This window comes from Astatotilapia calliptera, chromosome 22 (assembly GCF_900246225.1).
Source record: "Astatotilapia calliptera chromosome 22, fAstCal1.2, whole genome shotgun sequence".
Taxonomy (NCBI): domain Eukaryota; kingdom Metazoa; phylum Chordata; class Actinopteri; order Cichliformes; family Cichlidae; genus Astatotilapia; species Astatotilapia calliptera.
In genome coordinates, this window is record NC_039322.1 from 10,905,636 (window position 1) to 10,922,669 (window position 17,034).

Consider the following 17,034-nt stretch of genomic DNA (forward strand, 5'->3'; position numbering starts at 1 on the left):
CAGCTTTTCCTGTTATTCATCAGGTAGTGGTCTGCTATGACGGGTTGCATACACTATAGTTATTTAATGTACCTTTCATAAAGTAGGCAGCTCAGATGCTCTGCTGATGAGGTTTGAAAAGTTGAGATCTCATTGTGTCCAGATTTGAACATTGGAGGGGGCGCACTGGAGCAGAAATCAGATTGGGTGAAAAACTGCGATTCTGTGATGCCACTTTGCTGAAAAAGTGTCAGATTTTTAATGGAAATCCTCACTCTCATACTTTCTTTAACATGGACAAAATAATTTGAGTGAGAAATTATGTGAGCACAGGCTTTATTAACCAGTCCTGCAGGTTGAGTGCAGAACAAGATCCTCCAAATAAACAAAACAAACAACAAAAATTATGCTTATTCAAAATTCATCTCACGATCAGGTCGAGTTCAGACACAAAAACACCACATCACCCTCAAGAATTCCTCTCCTCTGGTCCATTCAAACCACCTTTTTCACCTATTAAAAAAAAAAAATCCAACTTTCCCATTAATTCTGATGAAAAAGTGAAATGTGAAAGGTTGAAGGACACAGGTCATCTCACAAGTTGTACAAAGGAGTGCACGCGTAGACGTTTCCGATTAATGCTGGAGTGTCACATTGAGTCGTTTCGCTTTCATCGAGAGACGCTGTGGAATTTGATGCTTCGAAATGCAACGATGACGATGCAAATTTGACAGCTTAGAAAAAGATTTATCGCTTCACCCAAACTTTAAAGAAGCAACAAAAGAACCCGAGAGCTGCAGAGATCTTTTCCAGGCTCTCACACAATTAAATGCTCGAGTGAAGCGTGAGTAGCAAGCATACTGCCCCCCCCCCCCCCAAAAAAAGCACCCCTACAAAAGTCGTACAAAATATTCTTTAGAGATAATGTTTGGTATCTTGCTGCTGGACGCTGTAGCAGCAGCTCTACACAGTAGGCTGCAACATCTCCTGCAGATGACACATGGTGTCCCTCAAAGTGCGAGCGAGTCTCTCTGCGTTAGTGTCCTCGCAGCAGTTAAAGGCCGTGATGGAGAAGTGGATGTGGTCTGCCTGAGGGTTGTAACAGACGGCGTAGCCGTCAGGAACGAGAGGACCGAAACACATCACGCTGTCCGTGTTGTTTGCAGGCATCTGAAGAGACAAGACAGGAGGGAGATCAATAATGGAACTGGGCCTTAAAGCTGGGCACACGTCATTAAAAACACACAAATCCTCAAATCTGAGTCTCAAAGTTCACTCTTCATCACGAGAACACTAAGGCTCACCAGACAGCTGATCTAGAGCTTCCAGTTATATCACATGATCTGTACAGATGCCAAGAGCTCAATTCTGCTGTTCTCATTTCATATCTACAGTGTTTTTAATTGCTCATAAAACATCAAATACGAGCACCTACATTTCAATGCGAGCTGGGCCGTGTTAACTTTGTTGACCAATAACATTCATCACAGTTATCATCAACTACCTCCTTTATGACTAAAATTAAATGAAAATTTGCCGTCACAATTTATGCTCCAACTGGTCAAAATCCACATAACCGGTGATCATAGCTGCTAACTGGAAACTTGTCATTATCTCAACAGCCAGTTGGGTATTTTTTCCTGAATCACACTCATGAGACAACACAACTTTGTCAAAGATAAGAAGGAGAAACAAAACAACTACATCGTTGAGTTCAACCAAGCAGCACAGATCCCCTTTAAAACTGTGCGAATCTGGAACATTCAGCTATACTGTACAAATGCTTTGATATATACTGTCATTTGAAAACTAAGGCATGCCAGAAAAAACCCCACAAACAATCAGGAACTGACCCCGGGGCAAAAAAGAAAAAAAAACCTACAAAAATTCCACACATCTGACTGTCAACACCTAAAATGAGGAAGAGAAACAGATTCATTTTGAGGAAACTCCAAGCATCCATGTATGCGTGTGCTGCAAGAAATTCACAGGAACTTCACAGGAGATTATCTGGTAGAAAATTCCCTCTCATATAGCCACTATCATTTGACAAAACAACAACAACAAAAAAAATTCCCATTTCCTACTGAGCAACAGTGTAAATAACACCTCGAACAAAGACACACACACACCTGTCCTGTCCGGAGTTTAAAGTGTGTTGCTAGCCCGTAAGCCGTGTCCATGAAGATTTTGGGAATGCTCATGCCCTCCTCGATGGCCTGCAGCTTGAGCCCCAGCAGGTGGCGGTCAATGCCGTGTCCATTAAGTGCCTGAACAAAAGAGAAATGAAACTCTTGTTTGAGTGTTTTTGAATCAGTTAATCAGCAGCTTTGAGATAAATGTTTTAACATTTATTTAACACTTACCGCTTCGGTCAGAGCCGAGTAGGCATCAACAGCTTCTCTGAACAGCTCCTGCTTTGCTTCCCGCTGCAAACCCCAAAAAATAAACACATTCTGAATCCAAGCTACAAAAATCCTCCAACAGTTCTGTTCCCATTCAGCGGGAGAACTTTCTCACAGGGTTTGTGCTTCTCACCGATACGGACGGATTATCAAAGGCCAGAATGAACTGGAGCCCCTGCTTGGTGGGTGAGCGGATGTACTCGGTCCTTCCTCCTCTAAACATCCTCTGAGTGGCGATATCGCAGGCAGAACAGACTTCACTGTGAACTCTGCAGACAAAAATAAAGCCAATATCAGAGACAATGCTGCTAACAGGTAGGTGTTCATCTCAAGTAAGTGCTGCACTTTAAAGACAAAGCAGAAAACAAAACTTAATGATTCTCACTCTTGTAGACAGTTAGCACATTCAGAATTTACAGAGAACTCACGTGTTACAACCAAGGTATGCAGAATAGCATCTCTGAACACACAACATGCATTCAGAAGCAGGCAGACTACAGCAGCAGAAGACCAAACCAGGTGAAACTCCTGTCAGCTAAGAGACAGAAACTGAGGCCCCAGTTCACAGGGGCTCACCAAAACTGAACAATAAGATGGGAAAAGTGTTTCCTGGTCTGATGAGTCTAATCTTCTGATGCAACATTTGGGTAGTAGGGTCTTAAACAACATGAAGGGATGGATCCATCCAGTAACAGCAAACTATACCTAATAAAGTGGCCGATCAGTGTAAATCAGTCACTCCAATTACTCCAACAGAACTCATCCGATCAAGTCCAGGTATCAAACAAGGCGTTAGATTACCAGGTGGACTGGTGTGAGTGAAGAGGAATCTATTTTATGCTCAGTCGGTTCACAAAGCAGCTAAATGGGTCAGTTTTGGACATTACCAGTTATTTAATAAAGTAACTTTCCCTCTCTAATGCAACGGGGTTGAAGTAAAAAACTACAAATGCCATCTGATCCAGTCTGAGACTAACCACAGCACAGCAGGAAATTCTAACAGCAGATTAAAAACAAACAAACAAACAAACAAACAACACACAAAAAAAGAAAAAAGAAAAGAAAAGCAGATTGCTGGCACTGACCTGTAGTAGGCGAGCTGCAGGGCGACCTGGATAAAGGAGTTTGGGCTCATCTGGTGCTGCTTTGGAAGATTCTTGCCAAACTTCTTGAAGTTGAACACATTAACGTCGAGGTCGTTGATCAGGCTTCAACAAATTCAGGACAAACATTTGCATTTGTGCTGATTTTATGTTTAAAGTCAAGGTTCAATTAGCAGCTTTAAATAAGCTTTCAGACAGCAGTGTAGAGAGGAGGTGGGAAATCACTAGATTATGTGACAGAAGGTAAACAAAGTTTACTTCTACCTACTTTTACTCACTATTTTAAACATTTCCATATAATATTTTTAAGTCCCGTTGAACTCCACACTGCACGTAAGAAAAAGCTTTATTCCTCAATCATATTTTGGCATCTGAATGATTTGAGAGAGCTCTGAAATTGCACAGGACCATATAAAAAGCTTGGCATCTGACCAGGACAGCAGTGGATTATGAAGAATGACTTTACAGTTATCCACAGAGGCATTATTTCCATCAAGGTTACATAAACACAGCAAAGATAAATCTGTTTACACTCCTGCGGCCTTCTTTTAGAGCAAGTTCTCTCCACCTCTGTCAGATTTCAGAGCAAACACAAACATGCAGCTGATGGTGTGCGGAGAGGTCAGCGCGCTGCAGAGCTCAGCTCAGAGTTTAAGTTTAAATAAAAAAAATTAAAAAAAAGTTGGGAGCTTACATGTCAAGGTTCTGCTTGGCGTGCTCGATGTCCCTCTTGATTTCTCGGTCTATGTGAAAGTAAAGCTTCTTGGGCATTGGTAGCGGGAGCAGCGGCGCCCTCTTTGTGTCCGGTTTCTCACTGCAGACAAGAAAAAAAAAAAACGTAAACACTCAGAGCAGACACCCCATCATTCTCCACCTCAGCTCAATTTTTCTTGACTAATTCAGCACATCTGCAGTTTCATTCCAACATCTCACCAATACTCGATCACATGATCCAGCAGCGTCGCTACAGGCGGACCCTCGGCCGTGGCTTGCTCATACAGAAGACCCCACGAGCCGTCCTCGCCGACCACAAACTGTTCAAACACAGACACGAGTCAGCACTCTGCATCAGCTGCTCTAAACAAGCCATCTCTCGCCATTCACGTGCGCATTCCCACCTGAAGCGTTTTGTCAAACCAGCGGTTTCCGCTGTTGGAGAACGTCCCGCCGCCATGAAGGACCTGCGCGGCCTTGCGGCTCGCATACCTGTCAATTAAAGTGGTTGCACAAGCGATTCTTCATGAGCTCACACGCAGAAAACCACAGAGAGTGCACAACATTTAAATGGAGCAATAGCTCAAATACGGGTAGTGATAATTGTGCAGTGTTTCCAAACCTCCATAAGAAACAATAATATCTGCACAGACAGCATTACTCAACTGATTTAGCAAACACAGAAATACTCGGTGTGTGTGTGTGTACACATACTTTTCATCTGATATCCTCATGACTGGAGAATCCAGACACAAGGAGAAAAGTCCCGTCTCTATCATCCGCACCGATTCCTGGTTCAGTTTATCTGATACACACAGAGACCGTGTTGTTTAAACCCAATCAACTCGTCTCCCACATGTAGCCGTTATTTATATGATGCCCAAAAATTGTTCCTGCTTATTGATTGCTTCTCCTTATTTTCTGTTAAGTATTGTTTGTTGGTGCTGCTATCACTAGGATTATTTCCCCATTTGTTTATTGTTTTTATTTTATACTATAGAACACGTTTTCATACATAATGGTATGTTTATATTTGTATGCACCAAAACAATCTACAACTTCAGTGAAAGCAACGACTAATTGTATCACAGACGTAAAGAAGTCATTGTGGAGGACCTGCTGTTTGTGCGTGGCAGCCAATGAGAAGAGAGCTGCCTTAAGGGTCTCAGATGAGAGGTGAAACGTCTTCAAGCAACTTAAAGAAGTCCAGACGCTTTTCTTTGCAAGCTCCTTTGACTCCTCTTTCTACAGTTCCATCTGGTTTCCGAGTTTGACACAACAATCTCACATTTTTCTGTTTTTGCATTTATCAAGTATTAAAAGGAGTTAAAATAAAAAGAGTCAAACTATTCGACATCATCACTCCTCCTGTCCTTTGCCAGCTCGTACGGTTATTAACATTTCTCCTCTATCAGCTCCTGCACTGTCCGTACACACTCTGCCTCTTCTGTCCCAAACTACTGTTTTATAACTTAATGACTTGAAAATAAATTTCTTTCCCTTTGAGGGGCTGCACCACAGTATTAAATAAATGAGGATAATTTTGAGCTGTGAATCATGCAAAACTACTTCAGCAGACTCCAAGTATGAAAATAACAAGATGGAAACACAATGATTCCAACTTTCGGTCATTTTAAGTGTCTGAGAGTTTCGTCCATCACCAACATTTCAGTTTTTCCAACCAAGATTGATTATTGGGTTTCTGCTGATGCAGGCATAAAACATTTAACACTTAAAACTGCTTTGAGACATGTAATGGTCTTAAACACCAAAAAGACCAAGGAGATCATTGTAGATTTCCGGAAGAGGGGTCATAACAACCATCTGCCTCTCTTCATTGGCAGTGAGGCGGTGGAGAGGGTGAGCAGTTTTAAATTCTTGGGGGTAACTGTGACCGAGGACCTGTCCTGGGGCAACCATATCACCTCAGTTGTACGGAAGGCCCAACAGCGCCTCTACTACCTGAGGAGACTGCGGAGCGCACACATTCCCAGATCTCTGATGTTGAACTTCTACAACTGTGCCATCAGCAGCGTTCTGACGTATGGATTTCTAGTGTGGTTCCCCAGCTGCACCAAGGCCGATCAGCAAGCACTCCAGCGGGTGGTGAAAGAAGCTGGCAGAATTATTGGAACAAGTCTGCCAGAGATCAGTAATATCTTCCCCACTCGCTGTCTGAGGAGGGTGCACAGTATCCTGCGGGACCAACATCACCCTGCGCGCCACCTTTTCCATCTGCTGCCCTCAGGGAGAAGGTACAGGTCTATACAGGCCAGAACATCCAGACTGGCCAACAGCCTGTATCCACAGGCTGTGAGGCTCCTGAACTCTCTGCCCCCCTCTCACGGACAATAACCATATCCAACTTCTTAATAGCAATGAACTGGTCTGCATTGGTGCATCATATCTTTATTCTCTTCCCCCTCCTGCCCCCCCCTCTTTCTTAAATAGATAACTATCATATCTGATATCATATCTCACAGTACAATAATATTGAATGGGTTGCATTGTTGTATTTTGTCATGTTTCTCAGGTCTTTGTCTGAATTTCTACGAACATTATTGCTAAGGATTGTCTTATTGCATTGGAGTCACACTGGGTTAAATATGTACACTTGGGTTTTAAGGGGTATTTATTATTTTCTTCTTTTTTTGGGGTTGTATGGAAGCCCCAAACGCAATTTCATTGTTCTTGACAATGACAATAAATAAATAAATAAATACTAAATACTAATCAATCCATCATTAAACCAGTGTTAGGTCTAAAAACATGAAGAGTTCTGATCACTGAGCTGCTCCAAGTACACAGCACCCTCTCCTGTCTCCTATGTGTAGTTAGGTTTCTACAAAGCAGATGATAAAACCACTGAGTTGGAAGGTCTCATTATCTAAAATCTATAATTAGGTAAAAATTAATAAAACGCCTCCTTTGGCCACCACCTTCAAGCTGCTCTAAAGGAACCTCAGATATTGTGACGTCATTTCAAGCACATCAGAAAAATGGATGCGAGGGCGTATCCTATGCTACTCTAACACCAGCAAAGCTTCACCAACATCAGGGGATGTTAATCCTACAGTCAGAGCTTGGCATGTAGACGTTTCTCACATTTGTATTTTCTTAAACTGAGCCATTAACAGATCAGTTTTGTTTGCTCTCTTAAAATAACCGAAAACAGCAGCAGCTTACAGTGAGATAGCAGTCAAGTAGTAAGCACCGGCTTGCGTGTGTGGTGATCTACCTCTCAGCAGGCGGTTGTAAGCCTCTCCCCATGTGTGGCGGTGCTCGCTGGTCAGGATGCCCATCGGCTCCTTGTCCGTCTTCCAAGACTGAGACCTGATCCTGAGCAGCTGCCCGTGGATCTGACTCTCAGTCATCCGCGAGCCATCGCTGTTATAAACCTCCAGCTGGAAGAACTGGGAGTAAGAGGAAAACCATGTCAGTAAGATCAAAGTTTTTAAAAGCAATACAAAACTAAAAGCGGGGGCATCTTTCGATTACTAAGCTGCACTAAGTGCTTTTTACAGTCACAAAAAACCCTTCAAATCCACAGAAACACCAACATTTACAGTTATCAAAAAAACCAAACAAGTTCAGAGCTGAGACGATAAAATCTGAATTTCTGTTAAGCAGTTTAAGTTCTTTGAGGGTTTTCCTGTTCTGCCTTTTACAAAAACAAAAAGAATTGTCACCTGAAAAATATCCTCAAATGTCCATCAGAAAACCGAGGCTCAGTGGATGAAAGCACTTTTTTTTGACGAGTACATTTCTAAAGAAATAAATAAATAAAAAATTCTCACTGCATCATTTTAATCTCTAAGAAAGCACTTTTGGGTTCTGGTTGCTTGTTGTTGGGATTATTAATCTCCATATGAATGAAGTTACACCTCACAGCTGGTTTAGTTTACTCTTTTCTGCAGGCAGCAGTCTCTGAACACCACTGTCATCAGCGTCACGCCTGACTAGTGGCAGAGCTACTTCCTGCCGGGACTCTCATGTATCCAAGCTGTAACCTTGCAACATCTCTGACCCCTGACCCGATTGTTCTTGGCTGAGGTGCTGAGACGGGGCGCTCCAGTCTGTACTGCGCCCCGCCCAGCAGCTGTTTCAGCAGATGATGCCCAGCCCCACACGTGCAGAGCAGCACAGGACTCTCTGGGTCCTGTATTTATATCCAGAGACTTTCTTGGCCAGCGTTTAGTCACACTGTGTCTCCAACTGAACATTTCTAGGATACTCTGGGTCGACGTGTTCATCAGAGGGCGCCACAACAACACAGCACAGCTGCACTCGTCCATGAAAGGAGAACAATTCCTCGACAGATCAGAGTCCATGCAAATAATGCTGACTGCATCACATTCAGTCATACCTCAGATTAAATGGTGTGCATATACATATAGATTTTAACTTGAGCTACAAAATGTATTTAAAAACACAAACTAGCATTTGGCTTACTAGTATACAATAACTCCGCTTACTGTCATCAGTCCAGAGTGAGAGCTGATGTTGTACTTGTGGCTAATAAACCCTGTAGAAACAGACTAAATAAAAAACAAACTATTTCTATCACTTCTCTGCTGCAGCTCCGCCAAACTTGACGCACTGCAAATGAGTCACGCCCTACATCAATTAAAGTCACTTTGGCAGCAGAAGGCCTTTTCAGTAAATCTGTTAACCTTTGAAAAAAAACTGAGCCACAACAGGAAGCGCCAGAGGTGAACATCCAGGATATTTTGTTAATTTTGGACGCTGAGTCTTCTGAAAGATGAACAACTTACTAACCTACAATAAAAAGTACAGTAGATGTGAGTATGCAGTAGTCCTTAGTCATTATGAAACACTGTGTAGATTTAGTACATCTCATTTCATGCTTTTTTCCTTTCCAGAATCAAACATGTTTTCATGGTTTAAGAATTCCTGTGATAAAAAGTAACAGATGTCTGAAATGCTAAGAAGCATGCTTTTAAACACTTCTCTTCCTTTCTCTAATTACCCAACTGAACTCAATGTTAAATCAGACATCTGCTGACTGGTTCTCCACTTATGTGCAGATACTTTACAAACTAAATAAGCTTCTCTTTTAATCAAGATGTAGATGAAATATCCACATACAGCCAGCAATCACTAGATAAAACAACGATCTCGTGGGATAATGTGCTGCCAGAGTACTCAATGTTCAGAAGAAAGCTTCCTGTACGATCACGTGACTTCTGTTTGCAAAAATTGGTGTATCAACAATCAACTTGGAGTTTAAGAAACACAAAAAGCAGCTTCAGATGTGATTGCACAAGACTCGACTTGACTGGCAACACAAGAAAAGAAGAAAAGAGACTATCTAAATCCATCTTCTGCCACCTGTCAGGCACGACTCACCTGGTAGTTCCTGACGACAGTGATGTGCGTCGGCGAGCGGCGGGAGCGGCCGTAGTGAGCAATGTAGTCGTGTTTGGGGCCGGGGATCCTGCAGGAGGAGAAGAGGAGCGGGTAGAGCTCCTTGCACAGGGGCTTCCTTCGCATGAACTCGACCGGCAGCTGCCCGCTGACAGACAAAGAGAAACACGTCAGTCATTATTGTTTTTTTTCCCCCCCATCCTCTGCTTTCCTCAGTCACCCTCTCTGGTTGTTTCCCCTAGTAAGATGAAACCCTTAATCCGCCCCTTCTGCTCAGCCATGTTTTGAACAATGAGCGTATACTTATAGCTGCCGCCTCTTCAAGACAGTCACTTAATGACTGCCTGCACCTACAAAGACATGGGTTACCCTCTTCTTGACTGCACCCTGCACTAGTTAAATACACCGAGGGACAATGAATAACATCTCTGTGCGGGATCGCTGATCATCTCACAACTGTGCAAAGAATAAAGACACCCATCAGTTTTAGACCTGCTCATTGCACAGGACCTCACCTGATAAGACGCTGCACCTACTGTAGCTCTGTCAGCAGGCAAAAATGCAGACTGTGAAAGTCTACAGACTTCTAACATGTCTCATTAGGACACTGGAGAATCTGATGGCTTATAACTGACTATTTAATTAAAGTAATGTATAACAGACATTGTTAGTGTCCACTCTTTCAGCGGGAGCCACAGTGGTGTTTAACAATCAGAGCAATTCAATTAAAAACAAACAAACAAAAAGCCAATTTTGTATAAGGTGACAAAGTACAAGTAGGTCCTGTTTTAGGATTATATATGAATGCTTATAGAGCAAGAAAAAAGGTAAAATACTTTTAGAAAAGAAAAAATCTAGATTTTTTTTACTGATGTTCATCGGGGGAAATGCAAAGACGTTAAATAATATTAAAACATCTCAGACCCTCCTGCTCTTCCAAACAGAGATCCAAGGGAGAATCGATTGGTCAGCGGACAGTGATTTCTACCCGTTCATCTCCAAACTGTAACCTCTCTACAGCACAAGTTACCATGCTGATGCACCCTGTTAAGTGGACTACCTTCATAATACAGAAAACCAGGCTTGACCCTAAGGTTATTCGGAAAAACCCAAATTCTGCTTCCCGGTTCAGGCCGGGTCATTCTGATCCCGACTTCTTCCTAAATCAGCCAGTTAAAAACGTTCCTCTTCCAGCTAGTTTAAATCTTATCTCCCTGTTAGAGTTTAAACTATTGCTGCTGAAGTCCACAGACTATGATAAAGGCGTCCCTCACTGATCAACACAAGGCCCCCTGATTGTTACTCAGCACTGTAACACCAATTTTAATCTTACAGGATGCATGACAACAAAATAAAGTGCAATGTGATAAAAGAGTTCAGATCAGAAATGCACAGCAGCAGAAACTTTCTATACTCAATAGTTCAGAGTTTGTGCAGTGGGAATAGAGCAGAGAGTAGCTATGAAAATGAGAGCGAAAGACAAGGAAGAGGAAAAAACTTTTTGGAGTTTAAAAATTCAGAGCTATGCTGAATGCGCCTACACTGAAACACCTTTTTCATGCTTCATTCGGGGAGACAGAGACTCCAGCAGACGTTGCAGCACTGAGCTGCAGATTCTGTTACAATATGTGCAGGCGAGTACATTTAGACGCAGATTAACTTCATGCACCAGAGAAAACACAAGGCGATGCCAGCCGAGTCAAAGGTCACGGCACAAAAATAGAAGCGAATAAAACCAACTGCAGCACCGCAGCTTAAACGCTGTCAGAGGATTACTGCAAAGTCTGACACCAGTACAGAGCCTGTGATTCCCCCGGGTAATAACCAGCTCCATAAGCTCTAAAGGGAATAACTGTATTTTACTATAGTAACCCCCCAACCCCACCACACAGCAGAGAGACTGGGCACCAGTAAATATGACTTGTATAGCAGCTTGTACTTGATCTGCACTATAAAGTGTGACATATTTTCGTTTTTATTCCACTGATTTAATCTGGCATCTGTGTATAGCTTACAGGCTAAACACAGAATACGTGAACACAGAGTGGGAGAGTGAACCAAAAGAAAAGGTGTTTGATTGAACCTCTGTGTAAAAGTCACTGCCATTTTACAGACTTTGGTTCATGGGTTTCAACCAAATGAAAGCTCCTCTTTTACAAGAACGAAAGTTTTAAGTTCTCACTTTCATTTTCTTTCAAACATTAACAAAAAGCCTGAAACAGCTTTTTGTTTTTAACACAACATTAGTTAAATTACTATCAATGAAAGAAATGAGTCTGAGAGTCATATTTATAGAAATATTTTTACGTGATTGTTATGTATTCAACTTCAACTGCGACAAAAACAATTGAGCTACACACTCATCTGCCACTTTACTAGTTACGCCTGTTCAACTGCTTGTTAACGGAAGTATCTAATCAGCCAATCACATGATAGAAATTCAACGCATTTAGGTATGAGGACACAGTGAAGACGATTTGGTGAGCATCAGAGTGAGAAAGAAAAGTGATTTAAATGACTTTCAACATGGCTGGCCTGAGCATTTCAGAAACTGCTGAACTGCTGGGATTTTCCCAGACAAACATTTCTAAGGTTTCCCAAGAAAGAAAATATCCAGCGAACAGCGGATCTCTGGGAGAAAATGCCTTGTGAAGGCAGAGGTCAGAGAAGAATGGCCAGATTGGTTTAACCTGATAGTGACTCAAGACAACCACTCATTACAACCAAGGTATGCAGAAGAGCATACCTTGTGAGAACTTGAAGCAACAGAAGATCACACATGGCATGCTACTACATCAATATGGTCAGAAATCTCAGAGAAATGTTTCCAGCTCCTTGTTCAATCTGTGCTGTGAAGCATTAATGCAGCTAGCAAGCTGTATTTAATAAAGCGGCCAGTGAATGCTCGCTGAAAACTTTTGACTTTCTATTTTCATTGGAGACAATGCTGTTACTTTTTGTACTAGTGTCCTCATCATTTTTAGCCTTTAGAGCAGAAAAGGGAAGTCCTGCCATGTCCATACTGATCACTGATCTGCTCCAAATATGTTCCATAAATTAAGACTCACGTGTTTATTTTGGCCTTAAAGTCCAGAACGGCTGCAATCAGTCTGGACGCAAACCTGCAGGGAAACAGACACGAAGCGGTTCTATAAACACAAATCATATTCAGCTAAACAAAGCAGCACGATGAAACCTCAGAGATCATTAATGGCATGATTCATGTTTTTTTTTTCCCCCCTTTTCAGGCGATGAGATCTAAAGAATTTAAGTGAAACGGACCCCCTTTTCAGTCTCACAGATGCGGCCTATTCGGTTTATGCGTCTGTCTTTTGAAAGAAGTCAACAGAGGCAGTAACGACTTTGGCACACAGAGGAGCAGGACATCATGTTGCAAGCTTTAAATGATAAAAATAAAAACAGCAGGTGTGAGTATCAGGATCATAAGTGCATGATGACACAGCAACACTTAACTAAACCCTTTTGCTTCTGTGTCCTTTAACACTTCTGTTGTGTTTACACACTCAAAGTAATACAAAGATCTGTTGCTGCTGTTGTACTGAAATCTAAAAATGGCTTACACGCTATGAACTGTGAGGCTTTGAGTGTTCAAAATACATACACCGCGGGCCAACACATCTTCAGCGTTGAGATGCTGATGTTAACTTTGTGAGTTAACATCAGCATCTCACCCTTTAATGTTTAATTTTATGGGTTTCTGCACCATCACTTCCACATAGCTGTTCTCTGCCGTCTCTCTACATCAGTTTATGTAGACTCACACCAGCTGGCTCCTCCAGTCATTAAAATCTCTGCGGGGCAGAGAGATAGCCGCGTTCGAGTGCACGGGCAGAGGCTGTCTGCTCTCCAAGTACGCCCGCTGCACCCACCAGTCCGAGATCTGCAGGGGAGACCAAAGGAAGGGCACGGAAATCAGCTCTGAAGTTCAAAAAAAGGACCAAAACCACAAAGGCACTGATTTTTGTTTTTACTGGAGTCTGTGTGTGTGTGTGTGTGTGTGTGTGTACCTCAAAGCTTTTTAACAGACTTTTGCTGCAAAGTTAAGTCACAGACAAGAAGCAAGACATGACTCTTCTTTGATTCTCAGCAATAGGGTATACGTTTTAACATTCCCTAAACTTTGAAATAATAAGTTTGTTTAATGCAGAACAAGAGCTAAATACATACAATATCATAAAGTAATGCTTATTTTAGTGATTGTTTTTAATCGATAGGGGGAAAAAAAACTATTCTGAAACACTGTTTTGCAACGTAGTGTAGGTATACACTGAGGGGAAAATGGTGATTCACATGGCCTCACTGACATTGGGCAACAGAAGACTGGAAAAATGCTGCTTGGTCTAATAAGTTCATTTCTGAAAACAGTTACCCAGCTTATAAACCATCAGATCACACATTTAGGCTTGCACAGAAGCTGTTTTTCCTCAACCATTATTAATTTACTGATTTTTTTTCTCTATTTATTGAGAGAAAACGTCCAAACCATCAAAACATCACCAAATTAATGTTTTGTCTACAAGTGGTCAACAAGTGGTCAATAATAATCAAATAATCAGGGCATTTTTGAATAAGTTATTCTAATTAACTGATTCTGAGGGGCTCGTGTGGGAGTCACCAATTGATTTTTCATTGATTCTTTCCCCTTCCGCTACTCTGCTACACACCCAGTTCTTGTTGAGTCTGGCTCTCTTCTCCAGACCCTCCTGCAGCTGTGTACCAAGCCCGGCCGGCCGGCCGAAATCGTGCACTATCCTACGGGTGTGGCTCAGCTCCTCGAGGGGCAGCAGGGGCTCCAGCGCCCGCAAGTAGCCCTGTAGGGTTTGGGCCAGAGGAGGCACCGGCTGTGGGGGCACCGAGGAGAAGAAACACAGCTCCTGCCTCAGGGAAACCTGCAGGTGGAAGGTGAAGAGGTGAAATAGAGTTCCTCATTTGAAAATGCTGAAAGAGCAATAAGTGCATGTGAGCACAGTGCAGGAACTTCCTCAGAGGTTTGACCAAATGCCAGAGAGTGCAGGGCGTTTCAAGAAAAGGAGTCAAAGATATGACAGTGGAAGCAACACCCGCTGCTTCTTGTCCGTTTATCATCCGTTTCTGCTCACGCAGAGAGAGTATAACAAGGCTTCAGCGTTTTAGCATGACAGCAAGTGTGAAAACAAACGTCGACTCACCCGGGACAGCCATGCTCTGCAGGTCCCTGAGTGAATGTTCCTAAAAATCATCTTTCCTCGCGTCACAAATCCGCTCCGTGTTCAAAGGTGTGACACACAAAAAACCCAGATGGGCCTTTTTAGCTCACGACAACTTCTGCACAGTTCGCGCGAGGTCAGACGGGCAAAATGAAGCCCGGACCTCCTCCTACTTCTCCACGATGGCTGCAGAGCACAGTCCTCATCGCTCGACACGCATTAAGTTTGAACTCCTTTATATTTCGGGAGAAAAACCGAGCACAGCCTGCCCCTTCCTTCGAGCCGAGGGCACGCGAACCCTCACGTACCGTGCAGAAGTGACAAACTGGCGCACGTGCGGACGTGAAAATGTTTCCGTAAACAGCTACGTGACCGAGACAAAGGGCGCACTGCCGCCCCCGTCCACGGGGTGTCGCTGTTAGGCTTGATGACCTCACAAAGGGCGGGTTTGTTCGACATTGTAACCCGAGACTACATAAAAACATACCTGATACCACTTTTTACAGCTGCGAAAATGCAACAATAATCGTGTATTTTAGTATTATTTTCTGAATCGTCTTCTAACATCGTATTTTATTAACTTTATCTACTGGAGGTAGTGCAGGTAACTACAAGAACAAGGTTAAATGCAGTGTTCTTGATGTCACTGATGTTACACTCACTCACACAGAGGTCATTAATAAATAAGACTACGATCAAGAGGTGATTTCATGACACCGACATAGCATACATGGCTTGAACAGACTACACTGAATCCACTCTTGAATTTGGGTACCATGTCGTAATCGGGTATCCTAATCATAAAAAAAATGCTAGTAAGGGACGCCATCATTAGGGTGAGCCTGTCAGAGAAACAGCGAAAATTTATGAGTGACCAAATCAACAGTCTGGTTTGTTTTTAGAAAGAAGCTTGGCAACATCACAACATCTAACAAAATCTTGAGAGGGATGCAGGTCATTTTCAAGGTCTACAATCAACAGATGCTGTCATGAAGGTACATACAGAAGGTTTACAACAATGTGTAAACTATTGATTACATGTTTGAGCAGGCAACTACAGGCCACAAGGCTAAAAGGAGCAGCACGGGTTTAGTTCCTTCTCCTACCGCATAAGCAACCCAAGGGTTTCTCAAGGCAAAGATATGATATATTCTTGAGTGGTCTGAACCCAACACAGCATTTTCAGTTATTCACTACAGGTGGATGTAGTAAAGACCACAAAGTTTTGTCATTTGAGTTTAGCCTTAGCCTTCCTTTTCATTAGTTTGACTTTTATTTTTAATTATTATTATATTTCAGAGGATATTATTCAGAGGTGCACTTTTCAAAAGTTCACATTGATGTAAACATCCAATAAAAAGCACCATGACATGACATAAATGTAATAACAAATTTGACCAAAGTGAAAGACATTTTCCATAAGTGTTTTAAATTTGACTTTAGTTTTTGTGCTCACAAAATCCTTTTGGTTAGTTTTCATTTTGCCCAACAGACTGCTGATTTCACTCCTTGTTTAGGATTCTTTATTCTTTTTAGGTAACTAAAATAATCTCAGCTGTAGTTTATTGAGAACAATGTGTCTGCAAGGCAGTTAATCGTGTGTTTGCGCAGAACCCAAAGAATCCAAAAAGATTTCAAACCCTAAAAACGCAAGAGCAAGGAATCATAATTCAAGAAGCCATAAGGGAATTGAAATGTGTGCTCACAGAATAACTATGGGAGAGGCAACGGGTGGGATCCATGGCTGGAAACTATAGACATAATGAGCCAGGGGAAATAAATACAACACAAACCACAGAAAACAACAGTTAGCACAATAAAACAGGAAAACACAACTGAACGAGTAACAAAAGTTAACTTAACATAGGAAAGAACAGGTGGACTCAAACTGGGAACTGGGAAGGCAAAGGACAAATGCAGACAAGCCTGGGACACTAAGGAAGGGAACAAATAAGAGATGACAAGACAAAGGATGTTAAACTCGATACGAAAGACCAGCGATCTAAGACAGGACGTAACTAAAAAGATGACAGACTCACATGTAAAATTACCAGAGAGATACAGAGACAACCACAGAACAGAGTAGGAACACCAAAAGAGAGCAAATAAACCAAAAGTCATAAGCAAACAAAGGACTACACCCATATGGAAAAGATATATATAAATCTTATAAAGTTTGTATCTGTCTTGTGTGAAACTTGTATGAAAAGCATATAAGAGTGAAAACAGATATAAGAT

At 42.2% G+C, this 17,034-nt stretch overlaps 1 protein-coding gene across 1 annotated transcript; it reads right to left on the bottom strand.

The window, feature by feature from the left end:
* Positions 1-298: 298 nt before the first annotated feature.
* On the bottom strand, positions 299-15,177 carry cratb (carnitine O-acetyltransferase b). Its single transcript, XM_026156121.1, has 15 exons — positions 14,779-15,177; positions 14,275-14,499; positions 13,372-13,490; positions 12,658-12,711; positions 9,572-9,737; positions 7,440-7,614; positions 4,916-5,006; positions 4,606-4,693; positions 4,421-4,521; positions 4,182-4,301; positions 3,470-3,592; positions 2,518-2,653; positions 2,346-2,408; positions 2,112-2,249; positions 299-1,149 (listed from the first exon to the last, which is right to left on the bottom strand). The coding sequence occupies exons 1-15, from the start codon at positions 14,827-14,829 to the stop codon at positions 943-945; spliced, it is 1,857 nt and encodes a 618-aa protein (XP_026011906.1). The 5' UTR covers positions 14,830-15,177; the 3' UTR covers positions 299-942.
* Positions 15,178-17,034: the final 1,857 nt, after the last annotated feature.

What these genes read in the sequence shown, in the direction of transcription:
- cratb (XM_026156121.1), bottom strand. Translation starts at nt 14,829, where the DNA reads ATGATTTTTAGGAACATTCACTCAGGGACCTGCAGAGCATGGCTGTCC. An exon ending in ACTCGGCTCTGACCGAAGCG is followed by an intron (nt 2,250 to 2,345) that starts GTAAGTGTTAAA and finishes TCTTTTGTTCAG; the next exon opens with GCACTTAATGGACACGGCAT. An exon ending in TTAAACTCCGGACAGGACAG is followed by an intron (nt 1,150 to 2,111) that starts GTGTGTGTGTGT and finishes TTGTCTCTTCAG; the next exon opens with ATGCCTGCAAACAACACGGA.